This window comes from Diabrotica undecimpunctata, chromosome 2 (assembly GCF_040954645.1).
Source record: "Diabrotica undecimpunctata isolate CICGRU chromosome 2, icDiaUnde3, whole genome shotgun sequence".
Taxonomy (NCBI): Eukaryota; Metazoa; Arthropoda; class Insecta; order Coleoptera; family Chrysomelidae; genus Diabrotica; species Diabrotica undecimpunctata.
In genome coordinates, this window is record NC_092804.1 from 11,569,433 (window position 1) to 11,593,977 (window position 24,545).

The following is a 24,545-nucleotide window of genomic DNA, read 5'->3' on the forward strand; positions in this document are numbered from 1 at the left end:
TACATTTGAATTGTGGTAACTGTCAACCGCGAAATGTTTAATTTTCTGCCCAATTTTCTTAAATATTTTTTCCGTACGAACCTTCTACACAGTAGAAAACTTAATAAAAAAAGATGAATGAAATCGGTAAAGTCGTTCTCAAGTAATGGCGTGACATAGAGAAATATGTCACGGGATTCATTTTTATAGATTATAGAGATGTTCAACCGTCACATATTTCATATTTAAATAATAGGACTTACTTCATTTCACCATTATTTTTAACATAAGACATATCCTAGTGTAATTTTTTTGCTGTATCCTTTCAGACCAATTGTTACTAAATAATAACAATGACGTCAATAATTTTTTAGGTAAGCAAAAATATTTTTGATTGTTTTGAAAGAAAATGTTAACAAAATATAAATGTTTAATTGTTATGTTTTGTGATTACCCATATTTCTTTAACCGCAAGACTTGTACCATACGAAATGCCACAAGAACTAATATTCGCCAAATTGAGCACAGGATCTGCTTCCAGTAAATCTGACTCCAACGAGTTCCTTTAGTCGAGTCTAATGTAGATGGAATGTTAACGACAAAGATATCCGATATATTGAGCATCGTCCTGTTAGATTGCTATATATTTGGTGTTTACAGATCAAGAAGCAGTTACGGTACAAATCTTACAATAACTTAATGAGTGTTTGTGTTTAAATATTTGTCTTTTTTAAACTAACACGGTCTGGACTGTTCGGTTACTATACAGCCTTGGTTTCTAAGCTGTGATTACAATCCACAGGTGATTAGAGAAAATCATATTGACCAAAGAAATAAGAAATTGTAGTTGTAGTTGTGGTATTTGGACAAACACATATACTAAGTGACATAGAAATCCGAACACCCAGTTTAAATGATTTTATTTCAATAAAATTTGGTGTAATTTATTTATCTTACTGAAAAAAACAAGTGATAAAGTTTTTAGCCTTATCAGTTGGAGATTCCGGTTTTTATACTTTTTGTTTTTAAATTCACTAACAATCTAAAAATAAAATATTTCAGCCGCAGTAAAGATCCAAAGTTGGCGGATTGTGGTTCTTGACACTCTTTACGATTGGTTACGATGCCTAGAGTGCGGAGACCTGTACGATTTCGTCAACTTAGTGAGTTTGATAGGGGCCGTATAATGGGACTTCGGGAAGCTGGACTTTCTTTTCGGGAAGTTGCAGTTAGAGTGCAAAGAAGTGTAGACACCGTGGTTAAGTGTTGTCAGGTATGGCTTCAAGAAGGCCGTACGCAAAGAGCAAGGGGCACTGGACGCCGCCGTAGAACAACAGATCGTGAAGATCGCCGCCTAAGATTATTGGCCTTAAGAGACCGTTTCTCCACTACCAGCTCCATTGCAAATGAATGGTTTGCAGAATACGGAAGACCTATTGACATGCGAAGTGTTTACCGACGAATGAGAAGTTTTGACCTGTTTTCATACCGACCACACTGGGTCCTCCCTTTAACTCCAGAACACCGCCGTAATCGCCTTCAGTGGTGCAGAGAACGGTCACTTTGGAATCAGGAATGGAACAGTATTGTCTTTAGTGACGAGTCTCGATTTTGTTTAGGCATGCACGATGGTCGAGCGAGGGTTAGAAGGCGACGTGGTGAAATCCACAGTTTTTTGTTGAAAGACATGTTCATCACACTGTTAGAGTTATGGATTGGGGTGCTATAGCTTATGGTGCCAGGTCACCTTTAATCTTCATAAGAGGTAACATGAACGCGCAGCGTTATATCCAAGAAGTTCTAGAACCCCACCTTTTACCCTATCTTGACACCCTGGCAAATCCAAAGTTCCAACAGACTTCACAATAGACTTCTTTCAACGTAATGATGTCACATTGTTAGCATGGCCATCAAGATCTCCCGACTTATCCCCAATTGAGCACGTGTTGGATATGATGGGTAGGAGATCGCTCAATTTGCAACGTCCTCCTCAGACTCTACAAGCACTTCGAGAGGAGTTGGTGGTTGCCTGGAATGAGATACCACAATAGGACATTGACCACCTGATCAGAAGCATGCCTAGGCGCGTTGAAGAATGCGTAACACATCGGGGTGCATCCACACATTATTAAAGGTAAAAGGGCTTTAAAGCAATGCAATCATTTTGAAATTTCAATCATTTACTTATTATGCTTCATTAAGTACTTATACAAAATTTTATTAAAATAAAATCATTTAAACTGGGTGTTCGGATTTCTATGTCACTTAGTATAGTTCTAACACTTATGTGGGAGTTTTTAGTTCACTGACATCGATAGAAAGGTATTTAAAGAAAGAACAATTATGAGCCAACTACATTCAGCATTGTGGAATAATAATATCAGAAAAAGTTTTTAAAGTCTGAAGTTCTTCATGCAATAAAATCAGTCAAAACCAATAAAGCAACTGTTAGTCCAGTGTTAGAACCAACATCCCAGTTGAACTCGTATAGATTATACAAGAGGACCACATCAGTGCTCTACTTAAGCTTTTTAATGGCTTGTACGAGTCCCTTCCGATATCAGTTGGCCCAACGTTTTAGAAGTTTTAATGCATCGAACAACATTTTTGAATTTCCTAATTTTACCAAATTTTTCCTTCAATTCGTTGACGGACCTGGCAAGATGTTTTCTCAAAGCTTTTTTCATTTCGCGCCACAAAGTCTCCATCGGGGACCAAGTCGGGACTGTTAGAAACCCATTCCAGAAGTGGTATGCCATGGTTTTCAATCCATTTTAAACTCTTTTTTGAGGTATGGCAACCTACGCCGGCCTGTTGGAAGACAAAATCTTCCGCTGGTGTTAAACAGTGTTCCATAATCGCTAAAAGAGATTCTTCTAAAATATTAAAATATTTGTCCGTGTTTACAATCCCATCGATAAAATGTAACGTTCCCACACCTTTGGACGACATGCTGCCCCAGATCATGAAAAATGCAGGAAATTTGACTTTTCTCTTCAGACAGTCGGGATGGAAAGCTTCATTTTTCCTGCGAGTGACGCGACTCCTACTGTCTCCAACACACACTTCAAATTTGGACTCATCACTCCAGTGTATTGAATCCTATTGTGACTGAGTCCAATCTTTATGTTCTTTTGATCATCTTAGTATATTTTTCTATTGTTGTTATGTTAAAAGTGGCTTTCCTTAGCCTAAAATAAAATGAAATTTATTAAAACCAATTCTTACTAATTTTTTCAACTATAAAACTTACTTTGTAAGTACCAAATCCTAATTTGTGGGCCTTTCGGTGACATGTTGATCTAGAAACGTGTCTTCCAATAACGTCACTCCATAAAACGCTTCTTCTTCTTCTTCTTCTTCGTCAGCCTTCATTCATCCATTGTTGGACATAGGCCTCCTCCAATTGTTTCCACGCTTCCCTATCTTTTGCAATTCTCATCCACTGCTTTCCAGCTACAGCTGTTATATCGTCTATCCATCTCTTTTTGGGTCTTCCCACGCTTCTTTTTGTTTCTCGAGGTCTCCAGAATGTCACTTTATGAGACCATCTGTTGGTGTCTTGTCTTGCTACATGTGCTACCCATTGCCATCTCAATGTCGCTATTTTTTCCATGATGTCGGTTACTTTAGTTCTTCGACGTATTTCGGTGTTAGGAATTTTGTCTCTGAGGCTTATATTTAACATGGCCCTCTCCATGGCCCGTTGAGTTACTCTTAATTGTTCTGCCATTTTTCTTGTTACTGCCATAGTTTCCAATCCATAAGTTGCAACTGGTAGTATACAAGTGTCATAGGTTTTTCGTTTTAAGTGTATTGGGATTTTTCTGTCTTTTAAAATGAAGCTCAACTTCCCAAAAGCAGCCCATGATAATTGTGTCCTTCTTTTAATTTCTAGGGTTTGATTTTCCTTTTCGTTTTTAATTGCATGTCCTAGATATATATATTGTTCTACCTTTTCTACATTGATGTTATCTATCGTGATGTTTTCTAGGCTGTTGCTTAATATCTTTGTTTTGTCGAGATTCATTTTAAATCCTATTTGATTCGATTTGTGATTTAAATCTTGTAGCATTGATTTTAGTTCATGGATATCTGTGCTTATTAGTACTATGTCGTCTGCGAAACGCAAATGGTTAAGATATACTCCATCTATTTTTAATCCCTTTTCGACCCAATTTAGTTTTTGAAGACATTTTCTAATGCCAAATTTCATTCATGCCTCATCTATTTTTACGTGAAAAGTAGCATCATCGTATATATTCTTAAGGAGGGCAGCATATCTTGAATCTACTCTGGCGTCATCCAATGCTGTTAAGAAAGCCCATTTCTCGATACTGTCGAATGCTTTATGATAATCGACAAATGCCAGATGTAGTGGTATGTTGAACTCTATTGTTTTTTTAATAACTGTCTGGATTGTTTGCAAGTGATCGATAGTGCTAAAAGCTTACGAAAGCCTGCTTGCTCCACCGGTTGGTATGCATCTAGCTTAGCTGTCAATATATTTGTTATTATTCGGGTTAGTAGTTTGTAAAGGTGTGACAACAAGCTTATTGGTCGGTAGTTTTCTATATTTGCAGCGTCTCCTTTTTTATGGAGTAGAATGACTTCCGCATTTTTCCATGCTTTTGATATTTGTCCTTCCAATAGGCATTTATTCAGTAATGCTCTCATTGCCTCTTCTAATGCAGTGCCTCCCATTTTTAGCATCTCTGAAGTAATTTTATCTTCTCCTGGTGTTTTCCCATTTTTCATTTGTTTTAGGGCGGCTCTAATTTCTGATGTTATTATTTCAGGGAGATCCTCTGAGCCCACATTTAAGATATGTTTTGTTGGTATACCGGGGTTTGGAATAGTAGAAGTATACAGCTTCTCGTAAAATTTTCGGATTTCTCTAATGATCTCTTCCTTATGCGAGCACAATGTTTCACGGTCGTCTTTTATCTTTATGATTTTATTCCTGCCAGCGGATTTACATGTTTTTAGTACTTTCATGTTCTTATTGTTCTCTATGGTTTCAAGAATCTGGTTTGTTCTATAAGCTCTGGGGTCTTTTCGAATATTTTTCTTAACGCTTCTGTTGAGCGCTTTATAGTCCGGGTTATCTCTGTTCGTTCTTCTTCTTTTCTCTATCTGTTCTAGAGTCTCGGGTTTTAGTTTAGCTTCTTTTTGTTTTCTTATTCTGCAACAAAGTTTCTTAGTGACTGTTTGTATGTCTTTAGTTATTTTCTCAGCTAGTTCATCTATATTCTTGTGCTCAAAGGTATTTGCTACTAGTTTCCGTGCTAATTCCTCTTGATATTTCTCTTTATTACTGGCTAGGATGTCTGCCGTCGGTAAAGGGTTTGTTGTTAATAGTTTTCGTCTTTCTCTCTTTACGTTAATATGTATATCGGCACGAACTAGTCTATGGTCACTGCCAGTATTAAATTTGTTCAGCACCTCGATGTTTTTACATATTGATCTATCACTGGAAAGGATACAATCTATTTCATTCTTAACCTGGCCGTTCGGGCTACGCCATGTCCACTTTCTTTGTATTTGTTTTTTATAGAACGTGTTCAGGCAAAACATTTTTTCGGTTCTTATGAAATTTGCTAATGTCTCTCCTCTGGTGTTTCTGTTGCCTAGACCGAAGTTTCCTATGTAGTCTGAGTCGCCTGGTATTTGCCGCCCTATTTTTGCATTAAAATCTGCGGTGATGATAACATTAAACGTTTAACTCCATATTATTTGCTCGTCGATTTTTCACTATAATGCATCTTAATGTCCTTCGATCTACTTCGGTTATTTTACTTTTTCGTACATTTCTAGGTTTTGTGACGACCGAACCTGTAGTTTTGTATCTTTTGACTATATTTCTTACACTATAGCGTGACAATTGCAACATATTCGCGATTTCCGAATTGGATTTTACAGAATTAAAAAATCTAATAATGATTGAACAAATTTTCTCATCGATAACTTTACCTCAACCCATTGTACAATCCACAAACTGCAAAAAGCTTTACAATACTACAAAATTCATTTGATATTAACTGACAATATTATTGTTTTGATGTCATTTTCCATAGCTACCTCTTGAGTTAATTATGAAAAAATCAACGTATGTTGACGTGAGTGAATGCATAGCCAGGGTTTAGTGAAATTTTTTTTATTGTTGAAAATAAATGAAAAACCATAAGGGTAATGTTTTTAATAAATATTAATAAAAATCCCATATTAATTATTATAGGAACTTATAAAAACATGCAGAGTATAATTTGTTTATGATAATCGACTTAAACTGCAAATTCCATAGGTGGGCCAACTGATATGGGAAGGGGCTCGAATACTACTGGTAAGCTGAGGAAAGGCTTAAGTCTGTTTTATAGCAATTCTGAAGAAGCACTGGGCAAAAAGATGCGAGGAATACATGAATACAAGTTATTGCGAAAGAGACCCAGGATAAGGGGGGTTAAAGAAAAAAAAAGTTACGCATTTTTTACGATTTTGCCGAAACTACTGGCAACATTGTAATGAAATTTTATACGAATATGTTTTGGAAACTGGTACATCCATGAATTTGTTTTTATATCTGACTCTCATAGAGGGCGCTAGTTATAAGGTTCGAACCAAGTATTATTCAACATTACTTTTTTAAGGGGAGAATTATTAATCAAAATTCCAAGTAAACTTAAACAGTATACAAGTTTACACAAAAAAGGTACTCTTGGTAAAACTGGGTACTGTATACCGTTTTCGAACTATTTTGATTTGAAAATTATGAAGTATATAGTATATAATATGTTTAAAATGTCATTACAATGTTGCCAGTAGTTTCGGAAAAATCGTAAAAAATGTGTAACTTTTTTTTAACTTAACAAAAGTTTTTTACTAATCAAACACCAATTATTTAATTCTCTTTGCCTAAAATAGAAGAAAAGAAACTTTTTAAAATGCATAGAAAAATATTTTAAACAAATTAAAACACTTGAGTTAATTTAAGATCTGTTTTATGTTTGTTTGAAGTGACCCGAATGCTCTTATAAAAATGTGTACTGTTAACTTTGTTGGGAGTCAATACGTTGGAAGAACCTTTGTTTTGTACGTTTTGCATAATGGTTTGGTTTGTTATTATTTTGTTTTCAAAGAAGCGCACCCCTCCGTTTTCTACAAGAAATATTTTTCTTTTTCAGGAGAACAACCGTCCGTCGAAGTGAGCAAGGAATTTATGATGAGTCCTAACAAATTATACTTAGAAGCGTCTCTGGACAAAAAATTGTACCACCATGGCGAAAATATAGCTGTTAACGTACACATAGCGAATAATTCAAATCGCACAGTCAAAAAGATCAAAGTTTCAGTTAGACAGTTCGCTGATATATGTCTATTTTCAACAGCTCAATACAAATGCACGGTTGCTGAAACTGAAAGTGAAGAAGGGTGTCCGATAGGTAAGATTAAGTGTTTGATTACAGTTTTTCAGTTCTTTCTTTAAATAATTTATTTTGTATCGCGATATTTGAATGTACAATGTTATATTCTAAATATCTATTAATAAAGAATAATCCAAAACGCAATTATGTCTGTCATAGTCCCTCTATTGATAAATATTTACACTATAGTCTGTCCCTCCTTGACTTTACAGTACACCAACATACGGCAATGCAATCCTTATGGGAGTTTTTAGAGCGGCGATGCCGATTTTCTTCAAAAGAATTTTCAATCGGACACTACCAGGGTCCTAAAAATGTAGGGCTCTAAAAATGTTAAATTAAAACTAACGCGCTACAGTCAATAGCATTGTAGTAAAACAATATTTTTCATTGTTTTTTGTGAGTGATAGTCATTTTCGAAAAGTAATCAGCAATTTTATAATCGGTATGCGTAATAACTTTTTTTGGTAAAGAATGTTAGAATATCCAACATTAAAAGTGGATGTTGTTCTATGGTTGTTATTTTTGTACTGACAGTATAGACAGTTCTAAAGTAATGTCAAGAAAAATATAAAATAGATTGTCAGTCAAGTTTAAGTAGTTTTATATTGTGCTACAACAGTTGAGGACAAATAAATTATAATTATTGATGGTCAGTTCACGTAAATTAAATTATAACAAAGAATATCAAATAAGCTTATAATTATTACTGATAACATTGTATTGAGTAACTCATTGCTTATTTGGAAAATTTGGATCCTAATTGCAGTTTTTTGTTATTCTTAATGACTGATTTCCAACCTGAAATTAATGTCATTTTAATGTGTTTACACCCTCATTAAAATTTATAAATTCTAAACTTAAAATTAATTTTAGTTAGTTCATTTGATTCGTTGAAGTTCATATCGACTATAGTTATTATTTTGGTTTTTTGTTTTATACGATTGAATTTATTAATGGAGTACAGTACTCTAAAACATCCCCAGGGGAAGGCAATGTCATTAGGGGAGAAACAAATCTTAGTCAACATGGTGAATTATCTTGTAAATCAAGGATATGATTCACTTTCAAAAATATTAGTGGCAGTAGAAACCGGAATTTCCGAAAAAACAATTTATTCTGTAAGAAAAGAAAATTCCTAGGCACTTGGATTACAATCAGCAAAAAGACGATCCAAGAACAATTCAACGGTTTTATTTTCATTTCCTCGTTTCATTTAATTTTAATGACTTCACGTAATAATTGTTTTTGGATTGCACTCTCCACTCTGCTATGCGGTGGAAAATTGCAGTAACTTCAGATAACTGAGGCTATAATGTTTAAAAAGAAGAGGAAATCCCAAATAACACGACTGAAATCTTTAATTCATAAATCGAGTGGACAAACGAACAAAATACTTAGGATTCCTATGGGACAGATGATTAACATTCACACCACACGTACTAAACACATAAAAAATCCAAAACATATATAATCTAAACTCGGAATTCTATTCTAAATAATCTATTTTAAACCAAAGCTAGACATAAACAGCGTAGTCATACCTACACTGACATGCGTCAGCAACATGTGACTACAACTACAAAACAAACAGACAGAAGATCTAGATGATCCAGGACGGAATACTTCCTGTGGTGAATTGAATTTTCGAGAACACGCCACGCGACATGAAGACGGTGCAACAGAAGACAAGGGGAGAAAAGTATCTTGCGCTACTCCTTTGCTTTCTGTCCATGCTATCATCTGTATATAACTATGAGGGAACTATCAGAAAGGGAGTCATGTTTGTTCTGTCTACAACAACGCTGGTTCCTCCCTTTCGACTCGAATATGTATATTGCGAAATACAAAAGAAATAATCAAGTGAAATTAAAGAAGACAATATCATACATGTACATTTAATTCTAACTTATCAATTTTTACACAATTATAATATGCGACATGACCCGTACTACAACAAATATTGATTTAAAGTTGAGATGATTACAAAGGTGATTACACAATGCGATAATTAATCAGTGGAATATTCTATAGTCAATACGATAATACAAAAATTTAAGATTTTCAGTGACAAATAACAATAATTGATATAAAGCACAAAGAAATAGTGAACGTTACAGGGTGTGAATTAATTATCCAAATATCAAGTACCCACAACTAACCGAATAAATAGTTTTTGGTCAGAGATGTTAACAAACACATTAATGACAATGAGATTTAAGAATACGCTTTATAGTTGATTGTTATAGACTAACGACGTAGAGCAATAATATAAGCAATATGTAATTAATATTATAAACGTAATACGAAGATGAAAAATATCTGAATACATATAATAATAAATAAATCAAACATAATGACGGTATTAGATTTTTGTTTCCGGAAAGATTTTTGTTTTGGTCCAGAGCAGTGGCTATACCGCTCTGAAGAGACCTAAAGAGGTCGAAATACGTATAAGCGGCTTGTCGCTGCCCTGTATCGAAACAAAAATCTAATACCGTCATTATGTTTTATTACTTTACTCCGTTTGGAGTACCAGAAACTGAATTCACTACGAATTTTGACCATGATGAACGGCATGTGGAATGCAATTTTAGATTCCCTTGATTTAAAAATTGAAAATTAAAAAATTTGAATTCAGTTTCGCCAGGTAGAAATCGTTTGATTTCTCTTTTTGTTAATAAATAAATGATCAAGCATCATCATAGTCATTAACATCCTAGCAGATAAGTAGTGGTTCATCATTGGCTTCAGAAGCAAATAATCAATAAAAGTTCAATTAATTATCCAATGTAAATATAGGACATATAGTCCAACATGGCAGCATCTTTAGCAAGCTGGTCAACAACTAGTTCATTTCCCTTGATGCCAGTGTGACTTTTAATTACATAATACTGTAACTATATATGCAATAATATATATCTATATAACTTTGTACTTTACCTCGTGCGGCGGTTTTTGGAATTGGGGCTCCAATGTCGCTCAATTCTTAAAGCAAGTGATGAGTTCTTTATATTCTTCATATTTCTTCATCCACTATGTGTTAGATTGGGTTTATTGCGAGTATGTAATTCTTATACTTATCTCCATTTAATATTTAATTTAATAGTTCCAATAAAAGTTGCGAAATTGTAATAATCCCAAAGAGGAAGGGGAGAATAGATAAATGTCCCATTGCCCGGATGTATGTTCCATCCACACTGTTCTGAAATAAAAAGTCACATCCTGAAATTAAAGCGGCGTCAAAATTTCGCAATTTCATGTAGCTATACATTGATTAAAAAAGAAAGAAAAAGTGTATTATTTTTTTGTATGATATTGAAAGTTTTAATTTTTTTGTTCAATTTCAGGACCTGGCTTCACACTTAGCAAAGTTTTTACGCTTACTCCCTTACTGGCCAATAACAAAGATAAATGGGGCTTAGCCCTCGACGGTCAATTAAAACACGAAGACACAAATCTTGCGTCTAGTACACTTGTAGCTGATATGTCACAACGAGAAAATTTGGGAATCATCGTCCAATACAAAGTTAAGGTTTGTAATAAATTAGTTCACTACTAGCGGACCAACTCGACATCGAGTTTTTAAATGAAATTTTTATTTTGCGAGAAAAATATACAATATATACAATGACCGGAAGTAAAAATATTTTTATCAATAACTCAAAAACTATAAATGATAATTTCGTGAACTTACATTTTTGAACTCTACGTTGAATTCTCTATTGATTTGACTAATAAAAACGAAACCGGAAGTCGACCTCAAAACCGGAATGCAATTTTTAGTTCATCAAATGTCGACATGGATATCATTTAGCAGTTAATTTTGCATGCTGATCACGAATCCGGTGTCAGATTTGCTCTATCTTAACGTTTTATGCGCGTTTCGGGTCACTTCCGGTGACGGATCGCAACCGGAAGTACATATTTAGATTCGTCTCGACGAGACCTTTCGATCCATATATACATTGTGGGGTCTAAAACTTGTAAATTTTAACTTCCGGTCAACTCAAAACCGGAAGTGAATTTTTGTACAAAAAGTATATCTTGATAATCTCATACGTAATACTAATAATATTCCGAAAAAATATTTTAATTATCTATATGGTTTTTGAGTAAAGTGGTGGACAAGAAAAGGGCTTAGCGTTTTAGTATATAAGATAACTGCTTAAATTTTTCATTCACGGTTTCAAATGATCACAAAGCTTTTTCGTTATGAAATTTTTCTCTGCAATGAGTAACATAATGAGTGAAATTTTTCTCTTATCTTGGAAAAAGTTTTATCGGGAGTTATATAACTTACTTAAAACGTTTGTGTAGCTAGAACATTGCACTAATATTTCTTACTTGTGCCATAGTTTATTATGAGGTATATTTTTCACTGATCTAATGATGAAGGTCGTAAATATATAGACCAGCGAAATGTTGATAAGTTTACCGATGTTTCAAAATATTCAACGAACTTTTCCAACTATACGCTCCTGAATCGCACCGGTATGCAGAATTAATATTGTTGTGGGGGCAAATTTTATGGAACTATTTTACTATTCACTTACTCGCATTTGCGAAGCATACACAATAAAAATGACCCCTTCTCCATGTACCGTGTCCTTTCAGAACGTTGGTTACCATCATAGCTATCTTAATTTTATTCACTGCCACCCTAAATAGCATAAAAAATAACCCCAGTAAAAATTTACTTCTGGCATTTGACATTGTTGCCGTTAACTCTCAGTTCAATTTGTAGATGAGTCACCTTTAATTGAAAATTGTCCTAGTATAGACAGGTAATTTCTTCGAACATTCGGAGACGTCAAAATATCGCCGTTAGGATGGAGATCAGTAGCGTAGCGAACGGGCTGACGTAACAATAGTTAAACACAAAAGATCTCGTTTGTCAAATTGTAGGAAGCTTTTAAAATAGTCTTATTACTCTAGCATACAATCTACAATACCGTTCTCTTTACCACTACTATAATCTACTGTAGATTTTACAATGTAGTTCGCCATAGGTTCTCTAAACTTAATTATTAAATTTTTTATGTATTTACTAGATGTGGCAATTAAATAACTGGATTGGTGCTACAAAGTATTTTACTGCTCACCAATTATATTACAACATGTTGTATCTCCTTCGATGTACTCTTCTTGCCTATCCCTACAACGTTCCATACAAATTTTCAATTGTTGAAAGCAATCCTGTAAAAGTGCACTTGGGTTAGTTTCTCTAGAATTTTCGTCGCTTTTTAATTTCATTGCTTCCACATTAGCAAATCTTATCCATTTCAGCTTCGTTTTATCTTAAAAAATAAAAAAAGGAACAGGGATCAATGCGGTGGGTGATCAAATCATTCTCAATTTCTTGTGCTTTGTAGTAAGAACTTTTTACACCATTTATGGAATATGTAGAACACTTTCTTTGTTAATTACTGGGATTTCAGCAAGAACTGGAGACTAAAACCACGATTTTTGATTTACTTGTTTTCTTAATGTTGTCTGTTTTTGATGTTGAGCTATTCCAGTGCTTGGATCCTCTTCAATCGTTTCACAACCACCCTTTAAGCTTTTGATCCACTCAAAAATTCACTTCATACACTTCCTTTAATATGACATGAGAATATGTAGCTGTTTTCCCAGTGTACAATGTATTTAATAAACAATGAGAGTTTACATCTATCAATTATTTATTTTTAACGGTGGTGGTTGTATATTTTATGACAAAATAAGTTAAAATGCAAATTTATCCATTATTTGAATAGTGTATGTGTAGGTAGTAAGTTATGATTGTACGCTACCTTTGATGATGAATGCTTCATTTGTCTCTCCAGCGCACTGGGGCTGGGGAATCCGGTGGCGGGTTATATAGAACTGTGTGTTAACCTCGTGGTGGTTATACGAATACTGCTGTGGCTGTGCACAGGAAAAATAGATTCCTAAGTCTCTCTTAAGAATATTAATACGACGTCTACAGGACATATTAGGTTAAGACACATGTTAATTAAAACTATGAAAAGAAATAATTAATATAATACTTAATAAGAAATGTTAAGAAAAACATGTGTTGAGGGACGGAACACTCAGTTTCAATAAGTTTCACCTTAACGTTCGAATATTGAATCTGTATACTTTATATATATATATATATATATATATATATATATATATATATATATATATATATATATATATATATATATACAGATTGAACGAATTTAAAACGGAACATACAATTTAATATATGTCTGTTTGAACTGCATTTGAAATAGTGGACCAATATAAAACTTGGACAAAAATAAATCCATACCCGGTGATAGACATTGTATAAAATATCGTTCAACTATCTGTCTCCTTTAAAGGAAAGAGGAGCTTGCCTAATAGTCGGAGAGATAGAGCCGAAATTTTAAACTGATCAGTAATAAGACATTTCTCTATTGGAATATATTCATTGTAACTGGGTTAAGACTTTGCCTTACAGGCGGACGCCCCTCGTGGTACAGGGGGTGGCTATACAGGGATGAAGTTGTCATTTTTTTCGGAAAAATTAACGATCGATAATATGGCTGAACATTTGCCCAGAGTAAGATCTTGGTATAACTAGACGAAATCTCAAAAGGCGGACGCGAGAGTGGATACATAAGGGGTGGCGGACAGGGGTAAGGTTGCAATTTTTTGGGGAAAAATTAACGATAAGTAATATGTCCGCCATTTTCATGGCTCATTATTTAGCCCCTAAAAACTCTAAATATAAAAGGGCGGACAGCTGGGTTGGTACAGAGAGTCATAAAACGGGGTCAAATGTACCACTTGCCTGCGCATTTTAGGTCTCGGTAACAATTTTCAAACTGATTTTATTATGATATTTTTATACCGATTGATTTGAAAATTTGTATGCTCACTTCTGTTACTATTCTGAAAAGCGTCAAGTAGAGTTTTCCTCAAAATTTTCCAAAAAAAATTCCGTAAATGAAAATTTTCGTAATGTTTTGAGGTAAAATCTAATTTATAGAATCCTTTTAGAATTTTCTGTCAGTTATACCATGAATTTTTCCAAAAATTTTCAAACAATTTTTCCGATAAGAAAAAAAAATTTAGAAAAACTTTAAAAATTTCGTCATTTTTCTCACTCTCACTGATGTCATCACATTCATCATCTTCGTTACTTTCACTTTCAATAATATCACATTCATTATCTGCTTCATTTTCAATCACTACTTCTCGAATTGATTCTGGCATCTGAGGTCCACTAAACCATTTGAATTTATATGTTTCATCTTCAAACTCCCAACCATGTTCTTCAACAATCAATTCTGTTGGTACTTTTTTATGAGCATTTGTCCAAATATTTGAAATATAATGGGCTCGCAGTAGATGTTGGTGTAATTCATCTTGACATGGTGGTAAGCTTGAAGCATCGAAATTTTTTAGTTTTTTTTTTAAAAGGCTCGTTCATATCATGCAACTTATACTGCCGGTTAAATAGTGAAAATCTGACATCGTTTACTTTTCTTTTTGGAATTGTTCTCATCAGTCCTGTTCCATATAAGTGACATATGAAAGTTTCTAAGGTTTCAAAAACTTCATTACAATCGAAGTCAGTTTCACCAAGTTGGATAAAAGCATCTTGATACTTATTACATTTAGCGCATGCGTCTAGAATTACTGATCTAAATGGAACGCGCATCATTATTATTTTAATATTTTAAAATAATAATGATGCAAAATTAATGTCCAAACAGAATTTGTAAAATTATAATTAACTAATGAAAAAAAAATTCAATTAATTTGAAAGTTAAAAAAAATATTGAAAATATCTAAGTACAAAGTAAATTTCAAAACTTAAAAAATTGATAATTCCACTATTAAATTGATTTTTATTAATAATTATTTGTAAAATGTTAAAGGAATTCTACAAATTGAATTTTACCTATTGATAAATAGAAATAATATATTTTGTATTTGATTATTAATGTAATAATAAATCAAATTTTTCTTATATCTGAACAACCATTATTTATGCAATATAAATTTAAAAACCTTTTTATTGTAATAAAAAATAAGTAAAATTACTATTTGTTATACCAAAAATATTTAATAGTTAACATTATAAAATTACTTTAATTTAATAAAATATCAAATAACAAACATTTATTCAATTAAAAATTAATTCGTAAAATATTTATATTTAAGAAAAAAATGTGATTTGTAAAGTAAATATGACTTTAGTTTGAAAAAAAAAAACATTATCATATCATTTTAAAACTACAAAATATTCTATAAAAGATTCAGACGATGACGTAGAGTTTTATCAAATGTTTTAGAAAAGTTTTTCTAATTTTTTTTTTCTTATCGGAAAAATCGTTTGAAAATTTTTGGAAAAAAATCATGGTATAACTTACAGAAAATCGAAAGGATTCTATAAATTAGATTTTACCTCAAAAAATTACGAAAATTTTCATTTACGGAAATTTTTTTGGAAAATTTTGAGGAGAACTCTACTTGACGCTTCTCAGAATAGTAACAGAAGTGAGCATACAAATTTTTAAATCAATCGGTATAAAAATATCATAATAAAATCAGTTTGAAAATTGTTACCGAGACCTAAAATGCGCAGGCAAGTGGTACATTTGACCCCGTTTTATGGCTCTCTGTACCAACCCAGCTGTCCGCCCTTTTGGATTTAGAGTTTTTAGGGGCTAAATAATGAGCCATGAAAATGGCGGACATATTACTTATCGTTAATTTTTCCCCAAAAAATTGCAATTTCACCCCTGTCCGCCAGCCCTTATGTATCCACTCTCGCGTCCGCCCTTTGGGATTTCGTCTGGTTATACCAAGATCTTACTCTGGGCAAATTTTCAGCCATATTATCGATCGTTAATTTTTCTGAAAAAAATTACAACTTCATCCCTGTATAGCCACCCCCTGTACCACGAGGGGCGTCCGCCTGTAAGGCAAAGTCTTAACCCAGTTACAATGAATATATTCCAATAGAGAAATGTCATATTACTGATCAGTTCAAAATTTCGGCTCTATCTCTTGGACTATAAGGAAGCGATAAGTGGTTTGACAGCATAATAACTGCTTGTGTAGTCTAGTTTTCACAGTGATTCGAGGAAACCTATTTGGGTGGAGTTTTGACTTGTTCTTGAATGAATTCAGAATCCAGCAGCCCGCTGAAGTATTGGATTTTTATAATATAATTATTTGACAACCTTTTGTTGGCCAACCACCTAGAGCGGAGTTGAGCCGAAATACATTGATTTCGTATGTTCCGTTTTAAATTCGTTCAATCTGTATATATAAAAAGCATCAACAGGCATGTCTGTCGCAACATGTTCGCTGTCTACCTGCACCAGCACTAGTCCGGTTATTTAGTTGTCACACCTTGTATTTGAATCTTCTTCCAGTCTGCTTCAATGGTCTGAAAATGTTTCCTTTTTGCTTTTTCTTTATACTGGATTTAAGTTAAATACTAAATATCAGTTCTTTGAAATGATTTCTAATTAAAGCTATCGCCAAAATTAATATAATAATGACTTAGATCTTTTTAATATAATTAACCAGCTCCTGTACAGCTGGAGAAACTTGTTATAATATTATTTCAAAAAAAAACATCAAAAACCGATAGCTGTTTAAATAAAAGTTGTCTTAAATTAATTAAAAGTTTTCTATTTGTCGATATTAAAACAATCTGTATATTTATATATAGACCATATTGTTTAACATATATATAGTTTTCAACAGAAAATATTCGAGAGACTTCATTAGTATTTCCGTCTCTATGCAAATGTGAAACTTGGGAATAATTTGAAACGCGGACCGTCCAGGTATTCTATTGGGAACGCGTCGTGCAAACATCACATAAACTTTAACGAACAGTAAAATATTGAAGTTGAATACGAATGTGAAACTAAAATTTTATTGTCGGTATTTCTGGCATGCGATTCTGGAAGCATAGCACGCTGAATTCAGACATGCTAATTTGCTGTGCTATAGCGTTAACAGATTTAATCGAGGTTGCATTATTAAACAAGAAAAATAGCCGGGTATACAATTCTGTAAGATAAATTTTACCATAAAACAGGAATTAAAGCATTAACAACATGGAAATAGGAAAAAGAAAAATATTACAATGAATTTTATAGGGTTTTACGATGATATTATGTTATGACTTAATGATAAGAAGATTAAAGAAATAGAACATAATTGAAGGGTATAGTTGAAAACGGAGGAATGTCACTTGTTTAATTTTTCAGGAGATCATTTTCAAAGTTATGACTAATATTAATGATATATTTTGTTATGTATGGTAATTTTTCCAAAAAATCATATGTTTGGTATGTTTACACTGTGGTTGAAAAATTTTCATATAATTTGGATAGCGGTAGAACACCACATTGTAAGAAATACACATTCTCTAATTAACAAGGGGAAATGTCTCTTATTTTAATGCATAGTGAATTTAATTTAAGAAAAGCTACAAAAATACAATTTTGCTTAGTCCGTATAATAATAATATAATAATTGCGTATAATCCAACTTGTCCTCATTCAACATGTGGTAGTTCTTTGAAATGTTTTTCCGCATTCTTTGTGCAAAATCTGGACAGGTGCACAATGTCCTCAAACTTTGCCTTCGAAATAGGAATCAAACCTACAAACAGAATACTTAGTTCCCAATACTACTACATTAATTTATTACTATTTCATACCTTCATAAAGATAGTCTGGTAGTTCAAACTCATTGTCTTACAAGTTACAGTGCTTTGATATTAGACGGCGGTTTGCGATTACTGCAGACTCAAGAAGACCATAATATGAATTTCGGTAATAAATAAAACGAGGGTGCGATTTTACAACCTTGGCTTCTCGGAGAGGTCTAGTTTTAAAGGGGCACTTCTTGGTTTAAGTTTTGCTCAGGTGGTTTGACCATTTCCTAAATAGCAGCTGATCCACCTCTATTACATTAAAAGGAGAAGGTTTCACTCTAGCTTGACGAAAAATCTCCATCCATTCATTTGGCTGCTCTACTTTAGCTTTTTGGTTAATTAGGCCCATATTCCTATATGTTTCAAGATAGGAATGGCCTCTTATAGGAAAACATATTTTTATTTCATCAAATCTTTTCGTTGTGGAGAAATCTTAAAACGGTATAATTCTTGTTTTGTTCTACTCATGAATCATAGAACATGCAAATACTTCGGACGTTTATATCAAGATGATTGCATAAGAAATCGTGCAACATTGAGCACACGTCATCACTACCTTTTTTTTTCCTACTGTTTCAGGATAAGTATAAAATGTACTGGCTTCGGTTGACAAAGTGTGGACATTAAAACTATATAAAGAAAGTAGGCGCCTGTAGTAGACGTCATTTGTAGAAATGTTAGATGTTGGTAGGTTTTTCTAAAAATCAAAACAAATTGCTTCTTCATTACTGCTTTTTCTGCTTCTTTTTGTAGCTTCTCGTTTCCTCTTAAATCTATAAAATGTGTCTGCTTTCAATTTATGGAGTTTATTTTCATTTTTTAAGTGCCTTATTTCATTCTCCAGCCTGAGAGCACCATCATTATCTCCTGAAATAATGTTACCCTTTTCAACTTACAGGTTCTTTATTTTCACTTGGAACTCATTACATGTACTGCATGTGTCTTTCCTGTGATACCCAAATGACAAATTAAATTCGGTTGAGAAAATTGTTCTGTCAGTTTCGTAAGACACTTTTAAATTTGGATATTTTTCAATATTCATTTTGTGCATTTTATTAATAGTTAGCTCCTTTGGTAAGTATATTTTGGAAGATTCTGCCAAGTTGTAATGACCTTTTCTGCCTTTAAACGAACTAATGTGGTTCGTTACTGCTTCTCTTGGAAACATGCCAAATTCTTTTAAAGATTTTTGAAGGACTTCTATCTTTTTCTTGTTTATACCATGGATGGCCATAACAGCTTTAAAGCAAACCTGAACTTTTTTTATTGTATTCTCATCATTTATAAATCTTACTCTATAACTATATACGGCATCTTTAAATTTAGCGTTCTCTTCCATTTGACGTGAACGTCGGTTTTGAAGTTGTTGTTTGGTAATTAGACCACATAAATATGAGTTGTGTTCATCAACAGAACACATTAAATTAAATTGCTTCAAAATACTATTCCTACAACTTTCAGAAACATTTTGAAAACATTGCAATCTTTTACAGTGACAGTCAGGCCTGGAACATAGCTTTGTAATCTAAGTTTTTTACTTACATCACTCATGTTGCGAAATGAGTTTCTTTTCTTACTTAACTTTACATTTGGTGAACTATTTACACCCATATCACTTATTTCTTCATCACTTGGCATAGTAAAATGATTTTGTATCAGTAACTTGAAGAAACTAACCTCAAATATTACACCTCAAAGCAACACACGAAAACAATGAGTAACAATAAAAGCATCCTAACTTGTTTTTGCGTGATTCACAACTGACATTCCTCCTTCTTAACCGGTAACATTCTGACATCCCCCTCTCTTCTCCTGAATGAATGAATTATTAAAACAAAAAATGAAAATTTCTGACATTCCTTCTTTTTCCCCTGTACCATTCAATTATAAAAAGTAGCTTACTCTACCAATAAATGTTAAAAGCAATTATTGCTTTAGAAAAGTAGGGGATTTTTTTAGCCGTACAGTTTTTTGTTTTTGTCAGCGCGCAATCCCTACAGCTAGCAAAATGTTTAGCAGTGGCACACCCAGAGACGATTGTGGGGGGTTAACCCCCCCCCAGGGCCCTATTCCGACACTGTTAGTTACACATTTTAAGGACTCAAAATGGAGGTAGCATCATAAAAAAAATTTCGGTGACCAACCAAAACCCCCCAAGAGGTGAATTCTAGGTGCGCTACTGATCTTTAGAGAACTCCGGTATCAATTGTCGCTTGTTAAAGAGATAGGTTAGATTAGTAGTAGTAGTAGTAGATTAAGGTAAATCAGGAAATGAATTAAATAAGTAGAAAAAAAATGGATATACGAAAATTTGAGGTTTCTACATCCATACAACAATTTTCGGAATATTATAAAACTAAAATGACATAATAAACTAACTCCCAAATATTTTAGGAGTGTATAAATAATAGTAACTATAAATTTGTCTTGTGCCATTAAATATATTTAATTTGATTTAATTTTTAGGTAAAATTGTGCCTTGGTGCATTGGGAGGAGACCTTGTAGCTGAATTACCTTTTATTTTGATGCATCCTAAACCAGAAGAGGAAGTTCTACCGCCAGCCACACCTTCTAGACGTGTCAGTGAAGATGTCAGAAATGACGTGCCGGTGGATGCTAATTTAATTCAGCTGGATGCGGAAGAAAATCATGACGATGACATAATTTTTGAGGATTTTGCAAGATTACGATTAAAAGGAGGAGAAACTGATGCATGAAAGCGGGTACTGACAAAAACCCGTCCATTTGTACCCCTACGTACCGAGGTGTATTTCACCTGCGAATAGGTATTACGAATCTACACATATGTTTCGAAAGTTATTTTTCGAAAAATGCCAATGGAAGAATACGTTTTTTGGGGAATAATTTTGAGCGATATTGGTAGATTCTAGGAAATGGTACCTACATAACCAGTGTGTGTGCCCTAGTCAGCGGCTGTGCATTGCGACACAACCAGATTGCACTTCTTGTATGAATTAACTTGTTCCCTTCTTTAATTTTTATCTATGTCCTAATATATCAGTAATTATTTATTAAATTTTAACAATAAATTTTAACATTTCTTCAATGGTTTGGTTGTTTCATTTCACCCGATTACGTAACTGACTATATATTAACTTAATGAACTAATGGAGCAGATTAATCCGTTTGTTTGGCATCGTTAAAATACAAAATGGCAGTTAAAATTAGAGGCTTTTATACAGATAAGGGGCCCTTACTTCTATATTGATAGCTTCTGTATTTCCCTCGTCAGTTAGAAATAAGTACAATTTATACCTTTACTGCGGCGGTTAAATACTTAATATACTAGTTCTTGCGTCATATGCCCCCGGAGATACGATATGGTCTATTCTGTCTGTGCGTCACATGCCCCCTATGGCCCCCATGTGTATGCATGTAAGTACTTCATGCCCTCTAGTACACAGAAGTATAACTTTTGCATATATTACATACAGAAAACTATTATAGAAGTATTAATCTACTTTCCTCCTAAACAGAACATGCCGCCAACATCCGGTGTAGCACAGACAGCTAGACAAATTTTCTCTTGGAGGTAATTGGGTAAAATTAAAGTTATTACAAAACGATATAATCCTACGAACTTTTTTATCCACTTCACGGTAACTTAAACCTGAAGATTTTAATACTTGACGACAGCCTCTACATGGCTTTCGTCGTTTCCTTCCAGGTCCTTCAGGTTTGGTAAAAGTATGCACCCTTTTTTTTTGGAAGTGGTTTTTCTTCGGGTGATTGTATTAAATTATAAGCTAACTGACGTCTAAATTCTGTAATGCTCATTTTTGTTTCAGAGCACATATTAAAATTATAACTTATTTTTTTTTTCTTTGACACACACCATCTTTTCGTAGATTTTAAATCGGTCTATGATACTGTCCTAAGAAATAAATTGTATGAAGCCATGGATGAATTCCACATCCCCGATAAACTGATAAGATTGGTTAAGGCTACAATGCGTAAAGTTGTTTGCAAAGTCGAAATACAGGCATTTGAAACGCATGTTGGGCTGCGACAGGGAGATGCACTGGCGTGTCTCCTTTTCAACATAGCTCTGGAAAAGGCGGTCAGGGATGCCCAAATAGACAACAGAGGAAACATTTTTAATAAATCATCCCAAATTTTGGCATATGCAGATAATGTTGACCTAGTTGCCCGCACAACACGCAAGCTAGAAGAAATGTATACCACCTTGTCAAACGCCTCAAAAAATATGGACCTGCAAGTAAATGAGAAAACTAAGATAATGGCATCAACACCACACAATAGAGCCAGAAACATCGGCCACCAATTCACGGTTAATAACTCTACCTTTGAAGTGGTGGACAAATTCACATACTTAGGCTCCCTGATCACCAAGGAGAACGCCATGACGGAAGAAATCAAGCGAAGAATAATCCTAGCAAACAAATGCTATTTTGGACAGTAGATATATGAGAAGCAGAAACTTAAGTCAAAAAACAAAAATAACCATATACAAAACCCTTATACAACCAGTGTTGACATATGGGTCGGAGACATGGACCATTTCCAAGGCAGATGAAAATCTCCTGCTTATATTTGAACGAAGGATCCTGAGAAGAATATTCGGTGGCATCTGTGAAAATGGTGTTTGGAGAAGGAGGTACAACTAGGAGATATATCACAGATATAAACATATATTTGGTGGTACAGACGTAGTATCCTTTATAAAAATAGGAAGACTAAGATGGACACGACTAAGATGGGACATCTGGCAAGATCACAGCAGAACAACCCTCCTAGAAGAATCCTTATGTCACAACCTGTGGGAAGTAGAAGTAGGGGTAGGCCAAAACTCAGATGGAGGGATGGTGTAGATGAGGATGGTAAACAAATAGGCGCAGCAAACTGGCAACAGTTGGCAATGGATAGAACTGACTGATAATTTATTGTTTCTAAAGCTCGACAGGCTTTGGAGACCTAGAGCTAAAAATATCTTTGTTCTAATGATTTTTTATCCAATTACGAATCTTTCCATACGTTGCTTCTTTAACTTCTTTTTTTGTCTACCGTTGCTTCTCTTTTGTATTGGCTTTGCCGAGAGTTCCATTTCCGACATACTTCTTTTCCCATTCTTTCGATGTGTCCTAAATATCTTTCTCTGTCTTTCATTACATTCGTTAATTCGATAAAATAAGTTTGCCAATTTGTCATTATTCTCCTTGTTCGTTTAATAATATATCTATCATTTTTCATATATGGAGAAAGCTCTTAGCTCTAGTAGATCTCTCTTATTTTTTTTTTTTGAAAAATCAAACACTCGTTTAAAAATTCCTCGATCATCAGAAAAAAGTATATCTCTATTTCATTGACTACCAGAGGGTTTTGATAGAGTACAGCATGAAAAGTTGTTGTATAAACTACAGAAAATGAGGCTAGACGGAAAAGATCTCCGCATAATTCAAAACCTTTATTGGAACCAAAAAGCAACCTTAAAATATTCCAACCACACCACAAAAAGCGTGACAAGGTGTGCGACAAGGCTGTATCATATCTCCATTGCTCTTTAACTTGTACTCTGAATTCTTATTCAAACAAGCACTAGACGGCGCCGAAATTGGTACAAAAATAATCGGTAAATATATTAACAATATCAGGTATGCAGATGATACCGTTCTGATAGCAGAAAAAATGGAAGACTTACAAAGTATATTAGACAGAGTTAATAATGCGAGTGAAGCAATAGAACTAACAATAAATCTTCAAAAACTAAAGTAATGGTCACATTGACCTAAATATAACACTCAATTAAAACAAGTTCTCAAATTTAGATATTTATGAGTAGTACTAAATGATAATTTGGATGCAGATATAGATCTAAGAACACGAATAGAACAGATTAGGAATATGTACAATAAATGGAGGCAAATTATTTATAACCGAAAACTAAGCTTAGACATCTTCTTAGGGTGCCTGTCCGTTTCGAACGTTGGCGATCATTCTGGCTATGATGACTTTGTTGGTTGCTATACGAAATAGCTGTGTTGAGGTCTTTCTATACCATGCTCTCAGATTAGCAAGCCAGAATATTCTTTTTCGTCCTGGGGCCGTCTTTCCTTCAATTTTACCTTGCAAAATGCACTGAAGCAGCTCGTATCTGCTTGATTTCTCATTATATGTTCTAAATACTGCAGCTTACGGCCCTTCACGATGTTGACCAAATCCGTGGTTGTGTTCATTCTCCGCAGTACTTCTTCATTGGTGACTTTTTCTGTCCATGGTATCTTCAGGATCCTTCTGTATAACCATAGCTCAAAAGCCTGAAGTTTTAATAGAGTTTCCGCCTTCAATATCCACGTTTCTACTCCGTACAGAAGCACTGAATACACGTAACATTTAAGGAGCCTTATTTCTAGGGTGTTCCGCCTGTTTCTAGGGTGAGGTCATGGCTCTTGAACAC

The 24,545-nt window shown here is 33.9% G+C and overlaps 1 protein-coding gene across 4 annotated transcripts in view; it reads left to right on the forward strand.

Annotated features, from left to right (window-relative positions):
* krz (beta-arrestin protein kurtz) overlaps window positions 1-21,179 on the forward strand; it is a 119,275-nt gene extending 98,096 nt beyond the window's left edge. For 3 of the 4 annotated variants that reach the window (XM_072522251.1, XM_072522253.1, XM_072522252.1), the window contains exons 5-8: window positions 309-353; window positions 7,161-7,418; window positions 10,751-10,935; window positions 20,575-21,179. In XM_072522251.1, coding sequence (XP_072378352.1) covers window positions 309-353; window positions 7,161-7,418; window positions 10,751-10,935; window positions 20,575-20,826 — 740 coding nt within the window. In that variant the 3' untranslated portion in view covers window positions 20,827-21,179. The remainder of the gene's footprint in view (window positions 1-308; window positions 354-7,160; window positions 7,419-10,750; window positions 10,936-20,574) is intronic. The other variant, XM_072522254.1, reaches the window with a different exon arrangement.
* The last annotated feature ends 3,366 nt before the right edge of the window (window positions 21,180-24,545 follow it).